At 43.5% G+C, this 17,693-nt stretch overlaps 10 protein-coding genes across 10 annotated transcripts; 5 read left to right on the forward strand and 5 right to left on the reverse strand.

The window, feature by feature from the left end:
• Positions 1–159: 159 nt before the first annotated feature.
• Positions 160–1,294, forward strand: V1508DRAFT_403608 (galactose mutarotase-like domain-containing protein; the record flags this gene model as incomplete). Its single annotated transcript, XM_066938568.1, has 6 exons — positions 160–296; positions 352–409; positions 467–535; positions 590–814; positions 870–1,074; positions 1,128–1,294. The coding sequence occupies 6 exons, from the start codon at positions 160–162 to the stop codon at positions 1,292–1,294; spliced, it is 861 nt and encodes a 286-aa protein (XP_066796707.1).
• Positions 1,295–1,498: 204 nt separating this feature from the next.
• V1508DRAFT_368743 (mitochondrial 54S ribosomal protein bL36m) lies at positions 1,499–2,056 on the forward strand. Its single transcript, XM_066937417.1, has 2 exons — positions 1,499–1,737; positions 1,812–2,056. The coding sequence occupies exons 1-2, from the start codon at positions 1,537–1,539 to the stop codon at positions 1,881–1,883; spliced, it is 273 nt and encodes a 90-aa protein (XP_066796708.1). The 5' UTR covers positions 1,499–1,536; the 3' UTR covers positions 1,884–2,056.
• V1508DRAFT_415049 (uncharacterized protein) lies at positions 1,916–2,702 on the reverse strand. The gene is made up of 2 exons (XM_066940014.1): positions 2,362–2,702; positions 1,916–2,308 (listed from the first exon to the last, which is right to left on the reverse strand). The coding sequence occupies exons 1-2, from the start codon at positions 2,491–2,493 to the stop codon at positions 2,105–2,107; spliced, it is 336 nt and encodes a 111-aa protein (XP_066796709.1). The 5' UTR covers positions 2,494–2,702; the 3' UTR covers positions 1,916–2,104.
• A 161-nt stretch (positions 2,703–2,863) lies between these two features.
• V1508DRAFT_415053 (WD40-repeat-containing domain protein) lies at positions 2,864–6,497 on the reverse strand. The gene is made up of 10 exons (XM_066940015.1): positions 6,360–6,497; positions 6,142–6,304; positions 5,369–6,091; positions 5,250–5,302; positions 4,964–5,194; positions 4,778–4,915; positions 4,361–4,729; positions 4,128–4,307; positions 3,895–4,069; positions 2,864–3,841 (listed from the first exon to the last, which is right to left on the reverse strand). Exons 1-10 carry the CDS (start codon positions 6,381–6,383, stop codon positions 2,880–2,882), a joined length of 3,018 nt encoding a protein of 1,005 aa, XP_066796710.1. The 5' UTR covers positions 6,384–6,497; the 3' UTR covers positions 2,864–2,879.
• Positions 6,498–6,624: 127 nt separating this feature from the next.
• On the forward strand, positions 6,625–7,796 carry V1508DRAFT_368751 (cytochrome c/c1 heme-lyase). Its single transcript, XM_066937418.1, has 3 exons — positions 6,625–7,096; positions 7,144–7,224; positions 7,279–7,796. Exons 1-3 carry the CDS (start codon positions 6,660–6,662, stop codon positions 7,472–7,474), a joined length of 714 nt encoding a protein of 237 aa, XP_066796711.1. The 5' UTR covers positions 6,625–6,659; the 3' UTR covers positions 7,475–7,796.
• V1508DRAFT_438678 (nucleoporin protein Ndc1-Nup) lies at positions 7,586–9,918 on the reverse strand. The gene is made up of 7 exons (XM_066942186.1): positions 9,632–9,918; positions 9,497–9,583; positions 9,281–9,440; positions 9,096–9,225; positions 8,889–9,046; positions 8,603–8,828; positions 7,586–8,548 (listed from the first exon to the last, which is right to left on the reverse strand). Exons 1-7 carry the CDS (start codon positions 9,798–9,800, stop codon positions 7,649–7,651), a joined length of 1,830 nt encoding a protein of 609 aa, XP_066796712.1. The 5' UTR covers positions 9,801–9,918; the 3' UTR covers positions 7,586–7,648.
• Positions 9,919–10,035: 117 nt separating this feature from the next.
• Positions 10,036–12,398, forward strand: V1508DRAFT_368755 (uncharacterized protein). Its single transcript, XM_066937419.1, has 8 exons — positions 10,036–10,390; positions 10,439–10,522; positions 10,575–10,631; positions 10,690–10,812; positions 10,862–11,216; positions 11,266–11,320; positions 11,378–12,034; positions 12,080–12,398. Exons 1-8 carry the CDS (start codon positions 10,133–10,135, stop codon positions 12,186–12,188), a joined length of 1,698 nt encoding a protein of 565 aa, XP_066796713.1. The 5' UTR covers positions 10,036–10,132; the 3' UTR covers positions 12,189–12,398.
• Positions 12,399–12,453: 55 nt separating this feature from the next.
• On the reverse strand, positions 12,454–14,214 carry V1508DRAFT_403615 (guanine nucleotide exchange factor; the record flags this gene model as incomplete). The annotated part of the gene is made up of 9 exons (XM_066938569.1): positions 12,454–12,538; positions 12,607–12,841; positions 12,898–13,028; positions 13,082–13,393; positions 13,447–13,568; positions 13,618–13,731; positions 13,785–13,934; positions 13,985–14,061; positions 14,118–14,214. 9 exons carry the CDS (start codon positions 14,212–14,214, stop codon positions 12,454–12,456), a joined length of 1,323 nt encoding a protein of 440 aa, XP_066796714.1.
• A 75-nt stretch (positions 14,215–14,289) lies between these two features.
• Positions 14,290–16,903, forward strand: V1508DRAFT_415074 (P-loop containing nucleoside triphosphate hydrolase protein). The gene is made up of 6 exons (XM_066940016.1): positions 14,290–14,764; positions 14,819–15,012; positions 15,062–15,268; positions 15,321–15,415; positions 15,465–16,568; positions 16,615–16,903. Exons 1-6 carry the CDS (start codon positions 14,495–14,497, stop codon positions 16,779–16,781), a joined length of 2,037 nt encoding a protein of 678 aa, XP_066796715.1. The 5' UTR covers positions 14,290–14,494; the 3' UTR covers positions 16,782–16,903.
• Positions 16,707–17,629, reverse strand: V1508DRAFT_384543 (uncharacterized protein). Its single transcript, XM_066937773.1, has 5 exons — positions 17,385–17,629; positions 17,315–17,326; positions 17,158–17,265; positions 17,002–17,104; positions 16,707–16,942 (listed from the first exon to the last, which is right to left on the reverse strand). The coding sequence occupies exons 1-5, from the start codon at positions 17,424–17,426 to the stop codon at positions 16,905–16,907; spliced, it is 303 nt and encodes a 100-aa protein (XP_066796716.1). The 5' UTR covers positions 17,427–17,629; the 3' UTR covers positions 16,707–16,904.
• Positions 17,630–17,693: the final 64 nt, after the last annotated feature.

The following is a 17,693-nucleotide window of genomic DNA, read 5'->3' on the forward strand; positions in this document are numbered from 1 at the left end:
TTGCTCCGGGCTTGGAGAATGGAGATGCTGGCTTCATCGCTGTTAAAGCGCATTCTACCACCAACAAGTCGCATCTCGTCCCACTCCCTTAAGCACTCATCTATAAGAGTAAATCGATTGTCCTCACTATATTCCTCGAGACGATATTATTACATCAGAATGCCGATTGAACAAAGGGACAAGGAAGTGATTTTGACTCTTCCATCAGACGAGTCGACGTCTGTCAAAGTTCTTCTACACGGTGCCAACATTCTCTCTTGGACTATAGCAGGAAAGGAACAGTTATGGCTCAGTGAGTAAGTGGAAATGTAGGCAAATGTTATATGTGATCTGTAGTAATGGTTCATTTAGAGGTGCCGTTCTCGACGGATCGAAAGCTGTGAGAGGAGGTGTGCCTCTCGTATTCCCAGTTAGTCCCAATCCGTACCTAATTGTCTTTAAATTAATAATAATAATTTTCGCTCAGGTCTTTGGAAAGGCTAGTTCAGGTCCTACGTCTACTCTTCCGCAGCATGGTTTTGCTAGATTGTCGACGGTACATCCGCCTTCCTCGCAGTGGGAAGTAGCTAGCACGCTGACATCATCTTAGTGGGAATTTTTAGGCCAGGTTTCCGCTAGTCCGTTGACAGTTCAGTTTGGTCTCGGACCAGAGAATATTTCAGACGCATTCAGAAAGGCATGGGGCTTCGATTTCACCTTGATTTATACTATTGCTTTGGGTGCCGATACTCTTGAAACGGCTATGCGAGTTGAGAACACTAGCAAGGTCAACTGGGATTTCCAGATTTTATTCCATACCTACTTCCGCATTCCAGTATGGTTTGTCTTTTTATACGACATATACCTTTCTACTAACTAGCTAATTCTAGGATGTCGATAAAGTTGAGGTTAATGGCTTGACTGGCGTTAGTGTCAAGGATAAAGTCTCAAAGAGTGACTATTCCGAATCGAACACTACCGTCACTGTCACTTCTGAGACAGATCGTGTCTATGAGGATGTTAACAACGACGTTTTGATTGCGTCAGCTGGCAAGCCTCTTTTTCACATTTATAGAAAGAATGTCGCTGATGTTGGTATGTATTCCTCTATAACTTGAGATGTAGGATATCAGCTTACGCTTTTGTAGTTGTCTGGAATCCTTGGGTTAATGGTTCGAAGAATATGGGAGATTTTCGCCCAGAAGACGGTTATAAGAGCATGCTATGTGTCGAGGCAGGCAGTGTCAGTAAGTGGACCACCTTGTCTCCTGGCCAGACTTGGGAATGCAGTGAGAAGATTAAATCATCGTTGTGAATGCTTGTCAACTAGTTTGTTTGGTATCGCGCCGATTAATAATAGGCTGTAATATATTGAAGATCTGTTCGCTGCTTATATTAGCTAGCGCACGGGGACATAGACCGTAAGCCACGTTTGCCATTTTATCACAGGGTAAGGGTATTATTGGGTAAGGGTACAATTCCGACGAAGCTCGAAAATGAGCAAACTCATAAAATGCTGGACCAAACTGCTTCCTATTCTTAAACCCGTGCGAACATATGTTACCTTTGATTTGGAACTTCTCAAGAGTTGCTGCGTCTTCCATTCGACGCAATACTACATCGAGTTTATCATGGTCGCTAGAGATGCAAAGCCGACTGCCGGCAAGTCGACTACTGCTGCAGCCCGAAAAGTCAGGTCAATTATGTCGGGGTATTAAGGTCAGATCTTCCGTGAAGAAGCTGTGTCCAGACTGCTATGTGAGTATTCAATGAACTGTTCATTATCATTGATTGCGACGGTCAAGTAGAGAGCTTGCGTTGACACATTTCAGGTCGTCATTCGCAAAGGTCGGGTGCTTGTCCGATGCAAGAGCAACCCCAAGCATAAGCAGCGGCAAGGATAAATTCATAGTGGTAGTATAAAATGTTAATGGCTAAGTGATCTACAATTGACATGAATACATCGGTGGTGAATTTTTGTAAATAGTAAGGAGAAAGTCGGAATGAGCCAGTTTAATGTACATAATGTGTACAGTATTATTATGTTTGGCTCCTAATATAGATAGGTTTCTTATCATATTATTGATACCAACGGACGCCAGGTTCTCTGCGCGTCGTTAGTGCACTATAACACATCAGACATTGATATCTGAGAATGTCTGCGTCGGTTTAAAGAGTTAGACTGCAATGCTCTCCTGTCCGCATCAATGCGCAAAATATATTTTCCCGGCACAACAATCATGCCAACGTATCGAAATCCCTCATTCCTTCTTGACTTGAAGTCAATTGGTAGTTTCTCCGTGGCGTCGCCGAGAATAATATTCTGTTCCTATACAAATGTTAGCCAGGAGATAACCACGAGAATTGTCAGCGAGAGCTCACTCTATCTGTTCCTATAAGAGGGCCATGAAACTGTCGGCCGTCTGTGGTAGTAACGATAAAGGGAACCGATATATATTGAGATATGCCCCCTCCCTCGAGCTCAGGATCTAGTAGAGAATTGGATGTACTCATACTTTAGAATGTAAGAAGAAGGGGGAGTATCTGTTGTCTGCTCCTTCTCATGGCTTCCGGGAAAATCAAGCCCGATATCAAATGCTTGAGGCCAAGGACTATTGGAGATCTTTGGAGATCTTTGGAGATATCTATCAAGGCCAGTGGCTTGTTGTGCGCATTGGCGATTTATTAAGGCGACGGACACAATTATGGTTCGGGACTAAGTGGTCGCCCACGTTGTTTCGCCGTTACAACCTGCATCTACCATTTGCACTACTATATATGCAAAACGTGGATTCAGTCAGATATATTTTTATATCAGACTGGCTACTATGCAAACGCAAAATCACCACAATTGCGTTTGACTCAATTACAAATGCAACTGTTACCACACCAAAATACGTTTATTTCTTATTTACTTGCCATACATCTAATCCAGCACCACAAATTATTAACATCGTGCATGCGTTGTCCTCGATTGTCCCGCTACTGACGCACCCTGTGTCTGACACTGCTGTATATGTTTCGTCTAATAGTGACAACTTGCATTCGCTATCTGGCAGCAACTGCCATACCCGTATTCGTTGATCAACTGCTACGGACAGCACGACGTTGTCCTTCAACTGTGTAAGCGATGTCACTGTCGATGCATGAGCGTCTGCCACCGTATATTCTTTGGTAGGAAGAAAGCTGGACTCGATCATCGTAGACTTCGTAACGGCTATAGAATTGTCATCTCCGCCCGAAACAATAAAGAAACTTCGATCTGCAGAGGTATAGGGGTCCCTGACAATCATGAGCGACTTAATACTAGACTGGTGAACAGAGAGCGACCATTCAGGCTCCGGAAAGTCAAATTTTGTTGCCAGTTCACTCACAGGACTGCACAGAGCAACGTGACATATCTCTGACAAGTCCCATGATACGATATGCCCATCCGAGCTGCCGATTAAGAAGTGGAAACTGTCATTAGGACGATAGCATTCTGCTTTAAAAATGCAACATGTCTTGTATCGTCCAGTAGACAGCAGACGAAAATCTGTAGTGGAAGGGTTAAAGAGCCATACCTTGATGGCCGAGTCAGAGTAAACCGCTACAATGAAGTAACACCGAGCTCCATTACACATAGTTTCGTCTACGGCAAAGTCCATGACACGTAGATCAGGTAGATCTGTTGCAATGGGTGCGGAAGCGATAGGATATAGATAGACATTCTGGTCGCGTATGGTGACTTGCCAGACAATTAATTCCTCTCTTGCAGCACTCGAGAATAGGTATCTGCCATTTGGTGACCATCGCAATTCCTGCAGTCCAGAAACATGTTTTCGCACCACACCTAGGTTACGCAAGCGCCCATCGGTAAATACTACGCTCATGATATTAGCACTAAGACCACGTAATATAATTCAACTTTCATACCATTGCTGAGTCTAATACAAGTATCTTCAGCACCAGTAGCCACGAGCAGCGCATTAGGATCATTGGTCAATGGTGAAACAGAAATTGCTCTTATTTCCCGGCCATGAGTTCCGTCCTGAGTAATGGAATTAGCAGATAAAGCTGTCCCGGCATCGACCTCTTTGACTATACATATCTACAAGATCATCAGCGTTCTCGGCATTCTCAGGGATGCAAATCAGGACGGTACCTACCGAAGAAGCCTTCGTATAGACGAAAGAGAACTTTGTCGGCGAAGAAATCTTGAAATGCCAATTTCTGTGCGGACCACCACAAATCTCCGACATAATCTCATACTGAAGTGTTTCGTTCCAAACAAAAAAGTAATTATTTCGGAATCCCCAAAACACCAACCCCTCCTCTAGGTAAGCAGCCTACTTTCTTATTAGCCATCAGCGCAGAAGTGCTTAAAATGAGGAGCTCGTACGCCTTCAATACTTCCTTTGGCTAATCTATTCAGATGCAACTTGTCTAAAGTAGCTGGTCCTTTCTCAGATGACAATGCTACATTGCATACGCTATAACTTCCATTCCGCGACGTAACCAGAATATCCATACTGCCGTCGTCGGTATAGTTTGCATTAACACTGGTAATGCAATCCTCTGATATTATACGCCGCCAGCAGCCTGACGCAGCTATTGGAACCTGCGAGGCCGCAATACGATATACCGCAAGAGCACCAAACCTCGAACCAACGACGAGAAGATCCGTATTCGGATGCATGCAAGCCGAAGCGATCGGAAATGTTGGCTGCGCTGCGAGGGCAACTGAGTTTTCTAAGGAAATTCCATTGTGCTTTTCAGTTAGCTCCATACCCAAATACTCAGAAAATGCAAGACTAACGTTTTTCAGAGTAATGAACGACCAAGGCGTCTCTCCATTTCCGTACTGAACTAAAATATACAAAAAGTCGCCTTTCGACAAAGGAATGAGATCCATGACCTTATTGGAATTTTCGGATGGAGGGTCAATGACGATACACTACAGATGTCAGTACGGAAAGAGAAGATAAAAAAGTAGACTAATTACCTTCGAAGAATCTTCTGTACCAATTACATAAACAAAGCCTTGCCGATCACCAACACAAACGTAAGGCTTGTCGTCCCATCCTTTCAGGAGACTATATCCGGCCAGCACTGGATTGTAATATGTCTTCTTCCATATGTTGTCAACAGTGTCCAACAGTACCACATATCCCATTATTGTTGAGAAAGCATAAGCTGTTGTCCGCGTTGCTGTATATTGTTTAATACTTCCGCACTGATATATGTCAGAACAGTCAACGGTACAAAACTAATACAATTCGACCACCGACCTTAATCTCAATAGACCTAGCAATATCTTCAAAATCTATGGTTTTTCTGCGATCTTTGCGACAATATAGCGGCAATTAATTACAAAGAGACACTCACAAATTAGTCATAGAACACATACCGATGAGTGAAGACTTCGCAGCCATATTCCATAATCGTATTCGACCGTCTGCTCCACCAGTAGAGACGATATTCTTATCATCTGTAACTGCAAGTGACCAAATGCTTCTTCCACTATGACCTTCCCATATTTGCACACAATCAAGCTTTCCTTCACGGAAGCTCCACAGTCTAGTAGTACTATCCTCTCCCGTAGTAATAATCGTATCATCATCAAGATACTTTAGTTGCCAGATTCTAGCCGAGTGTCCCCATCCGACTGCAAGACATTTGTTCGTGTGCAGGTCCCAAATCCGAATTGATCTATCGTCAGAGCAGCTGACAAGACGACTACCATCTTTAGAAAATTGTACATTAAAAATAGACCCTTCATGGCCCTTGAGACTGGAAATGACAGCTCCATTTCTAGAAGACCAAACTTCAATAGTACCGAAAACAGTACCAGCGGCAACACACACGTCATCTGCGTTAGAGAATACGGCAGCAGAATAGAGGATACAGTCAATACCACATGTTGAGATTCTCTCTACTCTTTTGCAGTCACTACTGATATGCAATAATGCGTTATGAGCCGTAACGACATATGCATTTCCGTCATATCCCCATTGGCCCATCATGATCCAGTCTGGTAAGATGTACTCGCAGAACGTGAATTCCTCAAGTAGTTCATTCTTGCCGATGAATCCAAATGAAGATGCTCCCCAAATCAGTATCATCGACCGACCTAAACGACGTTAGTCAAGCATTTAAATAGACTGTAAATATTCAACTTACCCACGACAATACCTTGGATTTTGTTTCGCTTGAACAGTTTAACTTCTTTCAAAACCTGAGCTAAGTTCCAATCGTAAATGGACAGGTTCGATCCGCGACCGGCAAGTAAGAGGTTAGAGCTCACAAATGTTAAAGCTGTTATAGGACCATAAAATTGCAGGCCCTGACCAGTCAGTTATATGATCCTAACCTAGGGCTCACAGCCATTGCCATCATACCTTGAACTTAAGAGTCACTGTCATTGTCGTCAAGGTATATCTGCTAGAAATTTATAGGAACTATCGGAGTGCTTCTCTAACAGTTCTCTCGTTCCAGTTGCACAATAGCCTACACTAACTGTAAATTGAAGAGCCTCGCGACCATCAAATTTACGACTCAGTTTGTCCGGGGCATCGAAATTTGTGAGCCGCATAGTGCCCGGGTAACCCTCACTAACAACGCCCGCCTCTATGCCATTATGGAGCGGAGACATCTTTCGCGGCCAGTTTACCGAGATCGCAATTCTACGCAGCAGCGCAATGGATTCCAGCAAAGACAAAACGTCAACTGAGTGTCCGGTTGGTCACAAGACGACGTCGCCGTCGAGCGAATCATGTCCGGTTGACCATTCAGCCCGATCTATATGGATGAAGCCTGAAAGTGCATCTAGATTGCCTGCACCGTCAGCGAATCCTTTGACTTCAGAGGAGAGCCTGGGAAAAGTGAGAGATGTTTCATCTATCCCTCGTGCCGAGGCATTTACATATAATGGAGGTGAAGGTGGACATGGTGGTGCTGTCCGTGGGTCATCAAATTGGGTGTATCCCTCAGAAGAGATGTTCTTCAATGCTATGAAACGCAAGCACTGGAACCCTCAAGCTCAGGATATGAAAACGGTTGTGCCCATACATAATGCGGTTAATGAGCGGGCATGGATGGAAATATTAAAGTGGGAAGCGAGCACTGGAGCAAACAGGTCAGCTCGTTCAAGGAGTTATTGTTATATTCTGCTGACTAACATAGTTGCGGTGGCCCAAAGTTGGTCTCTTTTAGCGGCGATTCCGGCAAGCTTTCACCGCGAGCTCGAATAAATATGCTGTTTGGGTCAGTTTCATGAGCTGCAGACTATAAATAGACCAAATTATTTACATTATGTAGATATCAACGTCCGTTCGATAGACATGATTGGGTAGTTGATAGATGCGGCAAGCGAATCGAGTATATCATTGACTTTTATACGGGAAGACAGAATCCAGAAAATCCGAGTATTCCGAGCTTTTATCTCGATGTTCGACCAAAGCTGACACCGGAAGGTGCCTGGATGCGGTTTCAAAAGTTTGTTGGTTTGACTTGAGTCAGTGGGACAACCGGTTAGATAAATAAAAATACGGCCCATATCTGCCGAGAGCAACTGGCAAGTCTTGTATATATATTACTTAATTATTGGCGTTGTATATGTGATACGATTTGATTTACAGGTTATATAATGCCACACCCTAGATTTAACTACTCTGTTATAGCTACATAACTATCTTACATGTCTCAATGACACCCCGCATCTCTTGTATACATCTGGGTTCAGTGCCATTCCCAGTAGATACTTGTCGAATGTATGAACTATTCTATCAAAGGCTTCCGTTAGGTCGTCAACTAGGATGTCAACCTCATCTAATTCAATTGCGTCGGAAGTTCCAATTGGGTTCCTTCCATTCACAAGCTTCTTCTTATTACGGACGTCAGACCAATGTAAAGGTGGCTTCTCTACAAATGACTCCAATAACGTTATAGTTTGATCGAATTCACTTAAAATTCGTGGTATATCCCGCTGCACCGTTCCAAATGTGTCCTCAATTATGGAATTAACCACCAGGTCGGACAGTGAGTTAATAGCATCAGATACTAGTTCACGATTTGAAACTAGTTTAGAGACTTTGCGTTGGATAGTATACCTAAATGGAGCACCATATGGAGTACATAAAAATGCGATAATGTGAGTCCATAATTCCTCTTTTCCCTGTTTGAGCCACTTCTGCAGACCTTGAAACCAAGCAATCGCGGAGGACGATTGTACTGCGAGGGGATCCTGCAGTCCTTCAAATAGTCTGCGTTCAAGCTTAGAAGTAGGAGACTCATTTAAAGGCGCGGCTCTCAAAAATATATTCTCTCTCCTCATTCTTATTGGGGGTGGTGTAGGACTGGTTAAAGAAATATGCTGAATAGGAACCGGCGCAGCGGATCTAGACTGAGAATTAGACTTTCCAGGCAGATCGCTGTTTATGACAAAACCGTTTCGTAGATCCTGTAACACATGTAAACACTCCGTATTAATTTGTTGCCACGTAGATGGCTTCTCAACGTCCTTGTAGATTGAATCTCGTCTACGACCATCATTATACGCTATGAATCGGAGCTCCTGGAAGGCAGTTCTCTATTACAGCCACTTAGTTTCGTTGTAAAAATAACCTAACATTACAATTCATACCCTCGTAAACTGTTTCTTGGATCCACGCCGCAAGCCGGTAAGCAATGTACCGTTGGGGTCACTGGACTTTTCGCTAATCCCCTTTCCCCTGTGAAGTGCACCTAAAGTCAGGTAGATCGTGCACATTTCATTTGCCATATTCCACATGAATAGAAGGGTGAACGAAAGCAAAAACGAATGCAGAGGCGAGAAGGGAAATGAGCCGGTCGCAGTAGATTTATGCAAACTGTAAGACATAGGGTGAGCAGCGCATCACACATAATAAGGCCACAACAAAAGTTCATACGTCGCTAGAAACCGAGCGAAATATAGAGAGGAACGCCATACGTATCCCCTAAGCGGTAAATATGCCGGAATGAAAATAATAGACAAAACAAAAGATAATGCAAGTGACTTCCGGAATTCAGGATATAAAATTTGTTTTACTCGAAGCATAGGATCCGTCTCAACGTATATGTTAGCCTATGTGTATGAAAGATAATATGATACAGACCTTCGCACTAGGCAGGCTCAATCGATCCTTGTCTTGCAGGCAGTGGATTGTAGCGTAGATCAGCGCCACGTAAACAGACAACATGTTGATGTAGATTCTCTTTTCATTAACTTTTGAAAGCTCAAAGTCTCTAGAAGATCGAATTCAGCCGTATAATTAGCAATTGTTAGACCGGTCCCACCTACCTCTTAGGAAGAAACATGGTCAAATCTGAAAACTCCGAGCAATATATCTGAGTGATAATATAGGAAGAGAAGAGATATATTATTGACACGCGCACATAGCTCTTACTGAATAGCCGCCGATATATTTCTAATGCGACACTTGGCTGAGTTCGAGTGTCAGCTGTTGAGAACTTAGCAACTTTGGTTAAGAAACGAAACAAATGGTGGTTTTCTTACTATGAAGTCGAGCTTTCCGAAGCACGTAGATTGGAAATATGGAAATAAATCCCAACACCCCCAGGACTGGCAAAAACATCATCAATGCTATTCAACACGTCAGATTAGCAGCGAGAAACTTCATCCAAAACAAACCTCCATGCCGAGCAAGAGACACAGGACCACCCATTACCCACAGCATCACGAACGTCATTTTCGACAAATGACCATATCGAAGCTGGAGAATGGCCGAGTAAAAGACATGGTAATGAGTTGGTTCTGATCTTCCAAGGGCGGTATGTGGAAGAGTGCCTAAAGAAACCATTTCCGTCGTTTCGCGGGCCAGATAATATTATCGTGCTAATCCTTCTATCCAAATATCCTAAGCTGCAGTTCCATATAGACCAACTTTCGACTGAGGTACGTTGTCGCACGGTAGGGCATCAAACGGCAAAGCTTGAAGATTCGTTCAGCTACATCATCACTTCGCGTTAGCAGTCCGGGTAACCACTGGCGTCGCGTCAACAAACGCGCCGCGATGTTGTCGATCCTAACGAGCTACGTATCCCAATCTCGCCTGCTGCAATCTCCATGCTACCTTTCAAGTCTTAATATTGCCATTGATAAATTAGAAAGTATATTCGTTATTTGGCGGAAATGCCTTTTCCAGGAGAACAGGGTCAGGATAAATGTGCAAGCTGGCAAGGACGAGATAGTTCATGGACGGACACGGATATTGCAGTATTAAAGGCAAAACTCGATCGCCAACTAGGACCTGAGTATATTTCTTCACGACCGTCACCTGGTGGCGGGACAGCGCACTATCTAGAAGGATGGAAAGCTATCAATTTAGCAAATGAAGTTTTTGGATTCAATGGCTGGTCCAGTGAGATTAAAAGCATCCATGAAGATTATGTAGGAGGCACACTCTACGTATAATTGAGGTGTTTGCTGATTTAATAGGTTGAGCTGAAGGATAATGGCAAAATTGATGTGGGCATTTCGGTAGTGGTACGTGTGACTCTAAAAGATGGCACTTTCCATGAGGTAAACCCCATTGGTTTTAAATTGGAATGTGGATAATAATTAACAATTGAAGGATATTGGATTTGGGCACGTCGAAAACGCTAGGAATAAGTACATGGCTCTTAGTAAGGTATGTAGCGCTACTTCACTTGCCTATTTCTGACTTAAAGGCTAAACGCGGTCGTCAGTGTAAGAAAGAGGCCACAACAGACGCGACGAAACGAGCACTTCGTTGCTTTGGCAATTCCGTTGGTAATTGCCTACATGACAACACGTATCGACGGCACGTCCTGAGAATGTCGATCCCAACGGTAAGTGGTTTGCACTTATATTACTGTGGCCAGAACTTATTAATTAAAGGCTCGGTTTGATGCTACGAACTTGCACAGATCCCCCGAAATAGCCGCGATATTGGATGAACAGAAAAGAAAATCAGACGGTCATGCCAAGGCGGAACAAACACACGAAGCATCTGCCCTGCGGAATGAAGTACGACAAGAACCAAAGTCAGTCCTCCAACAACGACAAGAACAGGACCAGTTAACCTCAGCCCCTCAAAGTTCTGATCGAATCGCGTCTGGCTCAAGATTTGCTACACATGCCTCGGCTTTAGAAACTAATGATAACTACATTTGCCGTGAATTTGACAAAATTAGCAGGAAAAAGTCTCTAGACGAAATGTCGTTTGGAAGCGATCTGATCGAGGAATATAATGGTAATTGCTTAGTTCGGTTTCCTGACATTCTAACTGACTTTTCACGAAGAGTTTGATGAGTATATGATTCAGTCTGACGATCTGGACGATTTTGAGGTAGCTGCGTAAGATCCATTGTATTGTTTTGAGTCAGCAGTTCTGATCTGACTTCGGCATTCTAGATTAGACGGGGAATTCGTCGTGCGGCCTGCGAACTCAGGTGGACTAAAAAGTCATACACAACAGCAGCCACAATCACATCAGCATCAGTCAAGCAGATTGCAAGACACCTCTAACAGTGACGGTAGTCTCGCAAATTCTCTTCCTCGACCGGAGAGGACCAACAGCGCTGTCACTAAAACGCCGGAAGACGCCCAGTCAAATTCAACCCCTGGGGAACAGCTTGAAAGCACTACCCTGCACGGCACCGCTGCTACTGTGTCGCAAGAGGGAGATGATGATAATGCTCCTGGCTATATGCAGGGACAGTCTGTGACGAATAAACTCTATACTCCGACTACGGAAAAGTCTGTCGCTTTCTTCAGTGCTAGAGTGGCGGAGGCTGTTCAAAACGAACAGCCATTGGACGACAAGGCACTTTTCGATGTTAGTTTCCAGAGTCCCTCCATTCGTAAGACTGTGGATCATTCAGTTTCGCGGCCGATAGCTCGGTCGAGCCTCACACCGAAAGTGAATTACGACAACCCGAGACTAAATACAAATCGCATGGTTGGAATGCCACCATCATCTGCGGTGAATGGCGGACGACATTTGCTTTCCATGAATTCAAACTGTTCAAATGGCTTTAAGCGCCCCATGACCATAATGAATGGCTCCGAGTAAGTGACTTACGTTCAAGACAGAAAGTTGCTAAACCTCCCTAGGACGCGAAATCTGGAACCCCTGCGCGAATCTACGGAGAATTTCCTGAATGCCAATGGTAGCAATACACATACTTCTCGAGAAGACTCTTCGAAACGACTAAAGGTTTAAATAAATTTCAAAGTTTTCCTTACTCCAACGCTTTGTATTATTATATCACATATTCTGGACATGCGGCCAGGACAGATTTGCTTGCATTATCATTTGTTCGATTCGATAATAACTTGTACCAATTCGTCTTCAGCGAATATTTCTCTGGTGTAATGATTGTACTCGTTGCAAACTAGACAGGTATTTAATGGCACCGATTTTTTCTTTCCAGGCCAAGTCAATTCTGACGTAAACGCTGTATTATCCGTACAGAAAACCAAATATGTTAATCCGGTAATTCTTGGAGTTGACCAGATTCCACAGCTGTGCGCACTGGATTCTCAACCTTTATAATTCCGTTTGCACGCATTCTGCCACAAGAGTTAGGCACAATATGGACACTACTATCAAGCTCCTAAGAGAGTAGATCTAAACTTGCCTTTCAAATAATACAAAGAGCCTTTCAGCTTCTCTCTCCTTCTCATCCTCCGTCATATTGGCCAAAGACGGACTTTGGTCTTCGTTCTCCACACGCTGGCCAGTTACAGGATTAATATTATCACTGGGAACGTTTGGAGCAATTTCACGTAAAATATCTTCTGGCACTGCAATTTCATGGCTCATTATATAACCAATCGCATATCCAAATCCAATATGATATATAAATTTGTGAACTATGAATGATGTCAACGTTATTGCTTCGATGCCAGTTGATACAGTGCCGACGTACCGTCGTGATCGCTCGCATCCCACATCAGTTGATATATAACCTCCCGACTCCTCATGAACGTGGGCTTGCTCGTGAGCTGCAGTAGGTTGGAGGCTAGGGAAGATGACTGGCCCAGAGGTCTGCTGCGCTCTCTGATGTAAAGAATATTAATTTCATTCTCTCCATATCTCAGGTTAACACTTACATTTCAGATGGAAATATCATTGCCTTAAAATACTCTATTACCTCTGCGTTATGTGCTGACGTAAAGATGTTACTGAGTAGCAATAGAAGAGGCACGATGGAGTCATCTAACCCCGGAGTATCGAGTGACTGAGGCTGTACTGCTTTCGCTAGCAATTCAAAAAACACTCTTGAGAGCTCTGTTGGTGCTTCATCTCGAAAATAGATATCCAAAGTGCATGGAAGCTTTAGGAGGCACGATATTATTGAACACGATACTGAATTCAGTATTCGCGGTAGTCGCTTTATAATAGATGATAGTGGCATAATCACGCTATAGTAAGGTGAGTAGATACACATAACAGGCGCAAGCAACATGCATCTTACTCGACATACGATGGCGTATCATTTGAGAATTTGCAAAGAATATTAAACAGCAACTTGCAAGTCTCCGTAAGAGCAGGTAACGAGCTGTCGCATAAGTCACGTTCGGCATGGCGTGTTACATGCTTGCATCCATTAGCACAATGTGACAGTGGTCGTCATAATAGCACCAACCAGTAAGATGTATTCGTGCAACCCTTGCAAGACATGAGCCTCATAAGGTCTGGGTTCTATGGTCAATAGAAACATTATCCGACCAACCACGAATTCTTCATCCGCTGAGGCTCCCTTTATGAAATCGAAGTCAATAAGCGTTAATATTTTATTGGCAAATAGGATACCTTATACTGGTGGGCCAATGTTGACACCGCATCAAATTGTTTCCTGAGGTTTGGGGAAAGTAATAACACATTGGCAATAATCCTTAGTGCTTCCAACCGTATGTCTAAAGGATTTGATGTCAACCCGTAGTATACAAGGAAGTCGAGAGACTAGCAAAAATTAAAACATGTCACGATGCTAGTCGGGTTCGAATACATACCTCTTTGCTGAAGGTCACAGCCCCTTCCCTAGGATCGCGTGCTTCGACTTTGAGGCTAGTCAAAGTTGCTAACAGTTCTGAATAATTAGCGGTCAATTCGTGACTTCGGTGTAGGACTCAGATCGGAGCATACCGTCGTGTGAGATTTTTTGACTGGCCGATGCATTGGTAGTGAGATGATCCAGCAGCCTAGATGCCCGTTTATTCGATCCGGTTTTAGAATTATGCATTATGCCTGGAATCTATTTCACGAACCCGTAATAGGATGTTCGAAGATCATATGTTGTTAAAATACTAACAAATGTTGTTAGACTTTTGTTATGCTATCACTCGGTAGCCTACTTTCGCCCAAGCTTAATTAAAATTCAGGGGTTAAGGATGTCTAACCAACAAACTATCCGACCGGCAGTTGATGCCTCCTTAGGAAAATTGGAACAAATCAGAGAATTAATGGCCGACTGCCATCGGGTTTGATGTCAACTTAGATTTCACTAGAGGACGTCGAAAGTAATGGAGGACGCAGATATTGCAGCAAAGTTAACAGAACGGTTCAAATCAGCGTTGAAGAAAGAGCGCGAGGAGGATATATCGCAAACTCAAGCACAATTATTGTCTTTGCCGCCGAAGGCTCTGGCTCGACGCGGGCTGGCAGTTTTGAATTTATGTGTTTCTAATATAAGGACGGCTCTCGGGGGGTCGATGGTGCTAGAATTGGAACCGGATACTGCTATATCTAACGCGATTGACAAAGGCGTGGGAATCCGAACTGGCGACATTGTGGTAAGCAAGCTACTTGCAATGTGCATGAAATGATTAGTAACAGTCTATATCTAGGCCGTTGAAAGGATTCCGTCGGCTACGGAAAAGCGCCTGAGATCTGCAATGTCGCCAAGAATGGAAGGGGTCACTTTGCGAGTGTCGCCTAAGCAGATTCAGGTTGCCGTTGACGACAAGTTTGCCAATGCAGCAGTCGCTCTCGACGGCAGGCTGTGGGTGACCAAATTAGTAAATGCAGTTACATATAAACGGTCTGGCAAATGTGACTCGCAGTATTGACATATCTTAATATTTTTCTAGTATGAACGAGACCATGGAACATCTCGCCAAACTGTCCACTCCGACAAAGCTGCAGAGAATAGTCCTTGGAAGCATAAAACCATCAAAGCCAAAGGCTTCGGAATACCCTGTGAAGTATTTTGATGATACTTTAAACGACTCCCAAAAGGACGCAGTGCAGTTCGCATTGAGTGCCAGTGAAGTGTCAATCATTCATGGACCTCCTGGGGAAAGTATAACTGTTAATGACCTACGGAAAACTCGATACTAACCGAAGGTAGACGGGAAAGACTTACACAGTTATTGAGATCATAAGACAGCTCGTTGAGAAAGGTGAAAGAGTCCTTGTGTGTGGACCTAGTAATATTTCAGTTGGTGCGTGTAGTTTATATAGGGGGAATTCAATTGGCTAAGCTTGTATTAGATACTATTTTGGAGCGACTCGATGGATTAATACCACCAACAAAGCTCCTTCGAGTTGGACATCCTGCAAGAATTCTCGCATCTACGCAACGACACTCGTTGGATATCATTCTCAGGACATCTGATGCTGGACAGATTGTCCGCGATATCCGTGCCGAAATCGACGACTCTTTTGCCAAGATTAAGAAAACCAGGTCGGGAAGAGAGAAGTCAGAAATATATCAGAACATAAGACACTTAAGAAAGGAGTATCGGATGCGAGAGAAAAAGGCTCTCTCACAGGTTTTAAACCAAGGCTTGGTAGTAGTCTGCACACTCCACGGAGCGGGAAGCTCATTCTTATCAGCCGTTGAATTCAATGCGATAATCATTGATGAAGTTTCTCAAAGCTTCGAGCCACAATGTTGGATTCCATTGCTGATGCACCCGGAGGCAGAGAAATTAATAATTGCTGGTGACAATAAGCAGCTTCCACCAACTATCAAGGCTGCCATGAACGAAAAAGTTCTTGGAACCACCTTATTTGACCGACTAGTAGCAGCACATGGAGAAAAAATAAAAAAACTACTGAACATTCAGTATAGAATGAATGACAGTATTATGCAATATCCTTCATTCTCAATGTACTATGGAAAGCTTACTGCCCACGATTCTGTCAAAGGGCGCACACTGGCGGATCTAGAATATGTCATGAGATCCGAAGAGACAGAAACGAAGGTACTATGGGTCGATACTCAAGGAGGCGAGTTCCCAGAAAGCATACCAGATGAATCGACTAAAACAGACTTGGATGGCAGCAGCAAATATAACGACCTTGAAGCATGGCTGGTTATAGAGCAAGTTCTAGGACTACTGGATAAGGGTGTGAAGATGAGTGACATCGGCATAATATCTCCGTATAATGCGCAAGTAACTATTATATCTAAGCGACTCGAGGCTTGCGGGGACAAGGGTGTGATTAACAAAACAAACGAAGAAGAGATATTAGAAATATCGACAGTAGACGGCTTTCAAGGACGGGAGAAGAATGCAATAATCATATCCTTAGTTCGAAGCAATACGAATGGCGAAATTGGATTTTTGACTGACGATCGCCGACTGAACGGTAAGCCTCCCTCTCCAAGGTAATAATTCAATCTAATCGCAGATAGTCGCGATGACAAGGCCGATGAGATACCTTTGCGTGATTGGTGACACAGAGACGCTGTCGAGAGGCTCGAAATTCTTGAAGGCATGGGTGGATTGGGCCACGAACTATGCTGACATTAGGTACCCTGATGTTGGTGAAGTCCTGGAACTCGCAATGAGGTTGTCATGATAGCAATGCAAAAGCGTTCATTATTCTATTGTACAATTTGAATTTTCGACTTCATACGGCAAACCTCTGTAAATACATTTATACAATAACGCTATCAAGGAATAAATATCATTCGCGCCCGATTCATCGTCCACCCATCTTTGATGCCTGTGACGCTGCTTCTGTGATTACCAATGTCAATGTTATCAATGTTAGAGTAATAATTAACATCAATAGTTACCTTTCCGCGTAGCATCTTCAAGCAGGGCCGTGTCAACCACAGCGCCTGGAAGATGAACGTATCTCACCACCGATCCACGGATAAAAACGTTCTTTACTGCGGACTAAAATGAAATTATCAGTACATATGTCATACTAACAGTTTTATAGTTCATACCAAGTGCGGATACTTCACTTCATCGACAACACTGACATCGTCAAGCTTGATATTCAGGAACTGATCTACTGATTTCAACGTGCCCCTTACTGACATATCATTTTTTAGCTACTCATAAATTAGTTTGCCAATCCAGTTAAGGGTGTTCATATCGTACCTCTACTATAACCTATCCGCATATATTAGCATAATTCAGCTGCTGGTTTATGAAGAAACAATGTCAGTACCTGCTCATCGATCAAAGTCTTGAAAAACGAAAAGAAGAGCATCGCTACCGTCACAAACGATCAGTGCAAGTACTTTAAATGCACCTAGCTTATAAAAGTGTAGGATATGCAAACTGCGATCGACTCGTTTGGTTCTGCTGTATACTGTGAATGTCGAATATGTTACGAGTAGTTGAATGTGTATCTTCAATTTGCAGGAGCACGAAAATTGACCCTTACCCACAGTTGAAAAGCAAGGAAAGTACAGTATTATGAACCCGAATACCCTAATCCTAACAACCTTGCTATGATAGCACTTCTTGCAGAGGA

The sequence above is a fragment of the Lipomyces doorenjongii genome (genome assembly GCF_038497915.1).
Source record: "Lipomyces doorenjongii strain NRRL Y-27504 unplaced genomic scaffold V1508scaffold_16, whole genome shotgun sequence".
Taxonomy (NCBI): Eukaryota; Fungi; Ascomycota; class Lipomycetes; order Lipomycetales; family Lipomycetaceae; genus Lipomyces; species Lipomyces doorenjongii.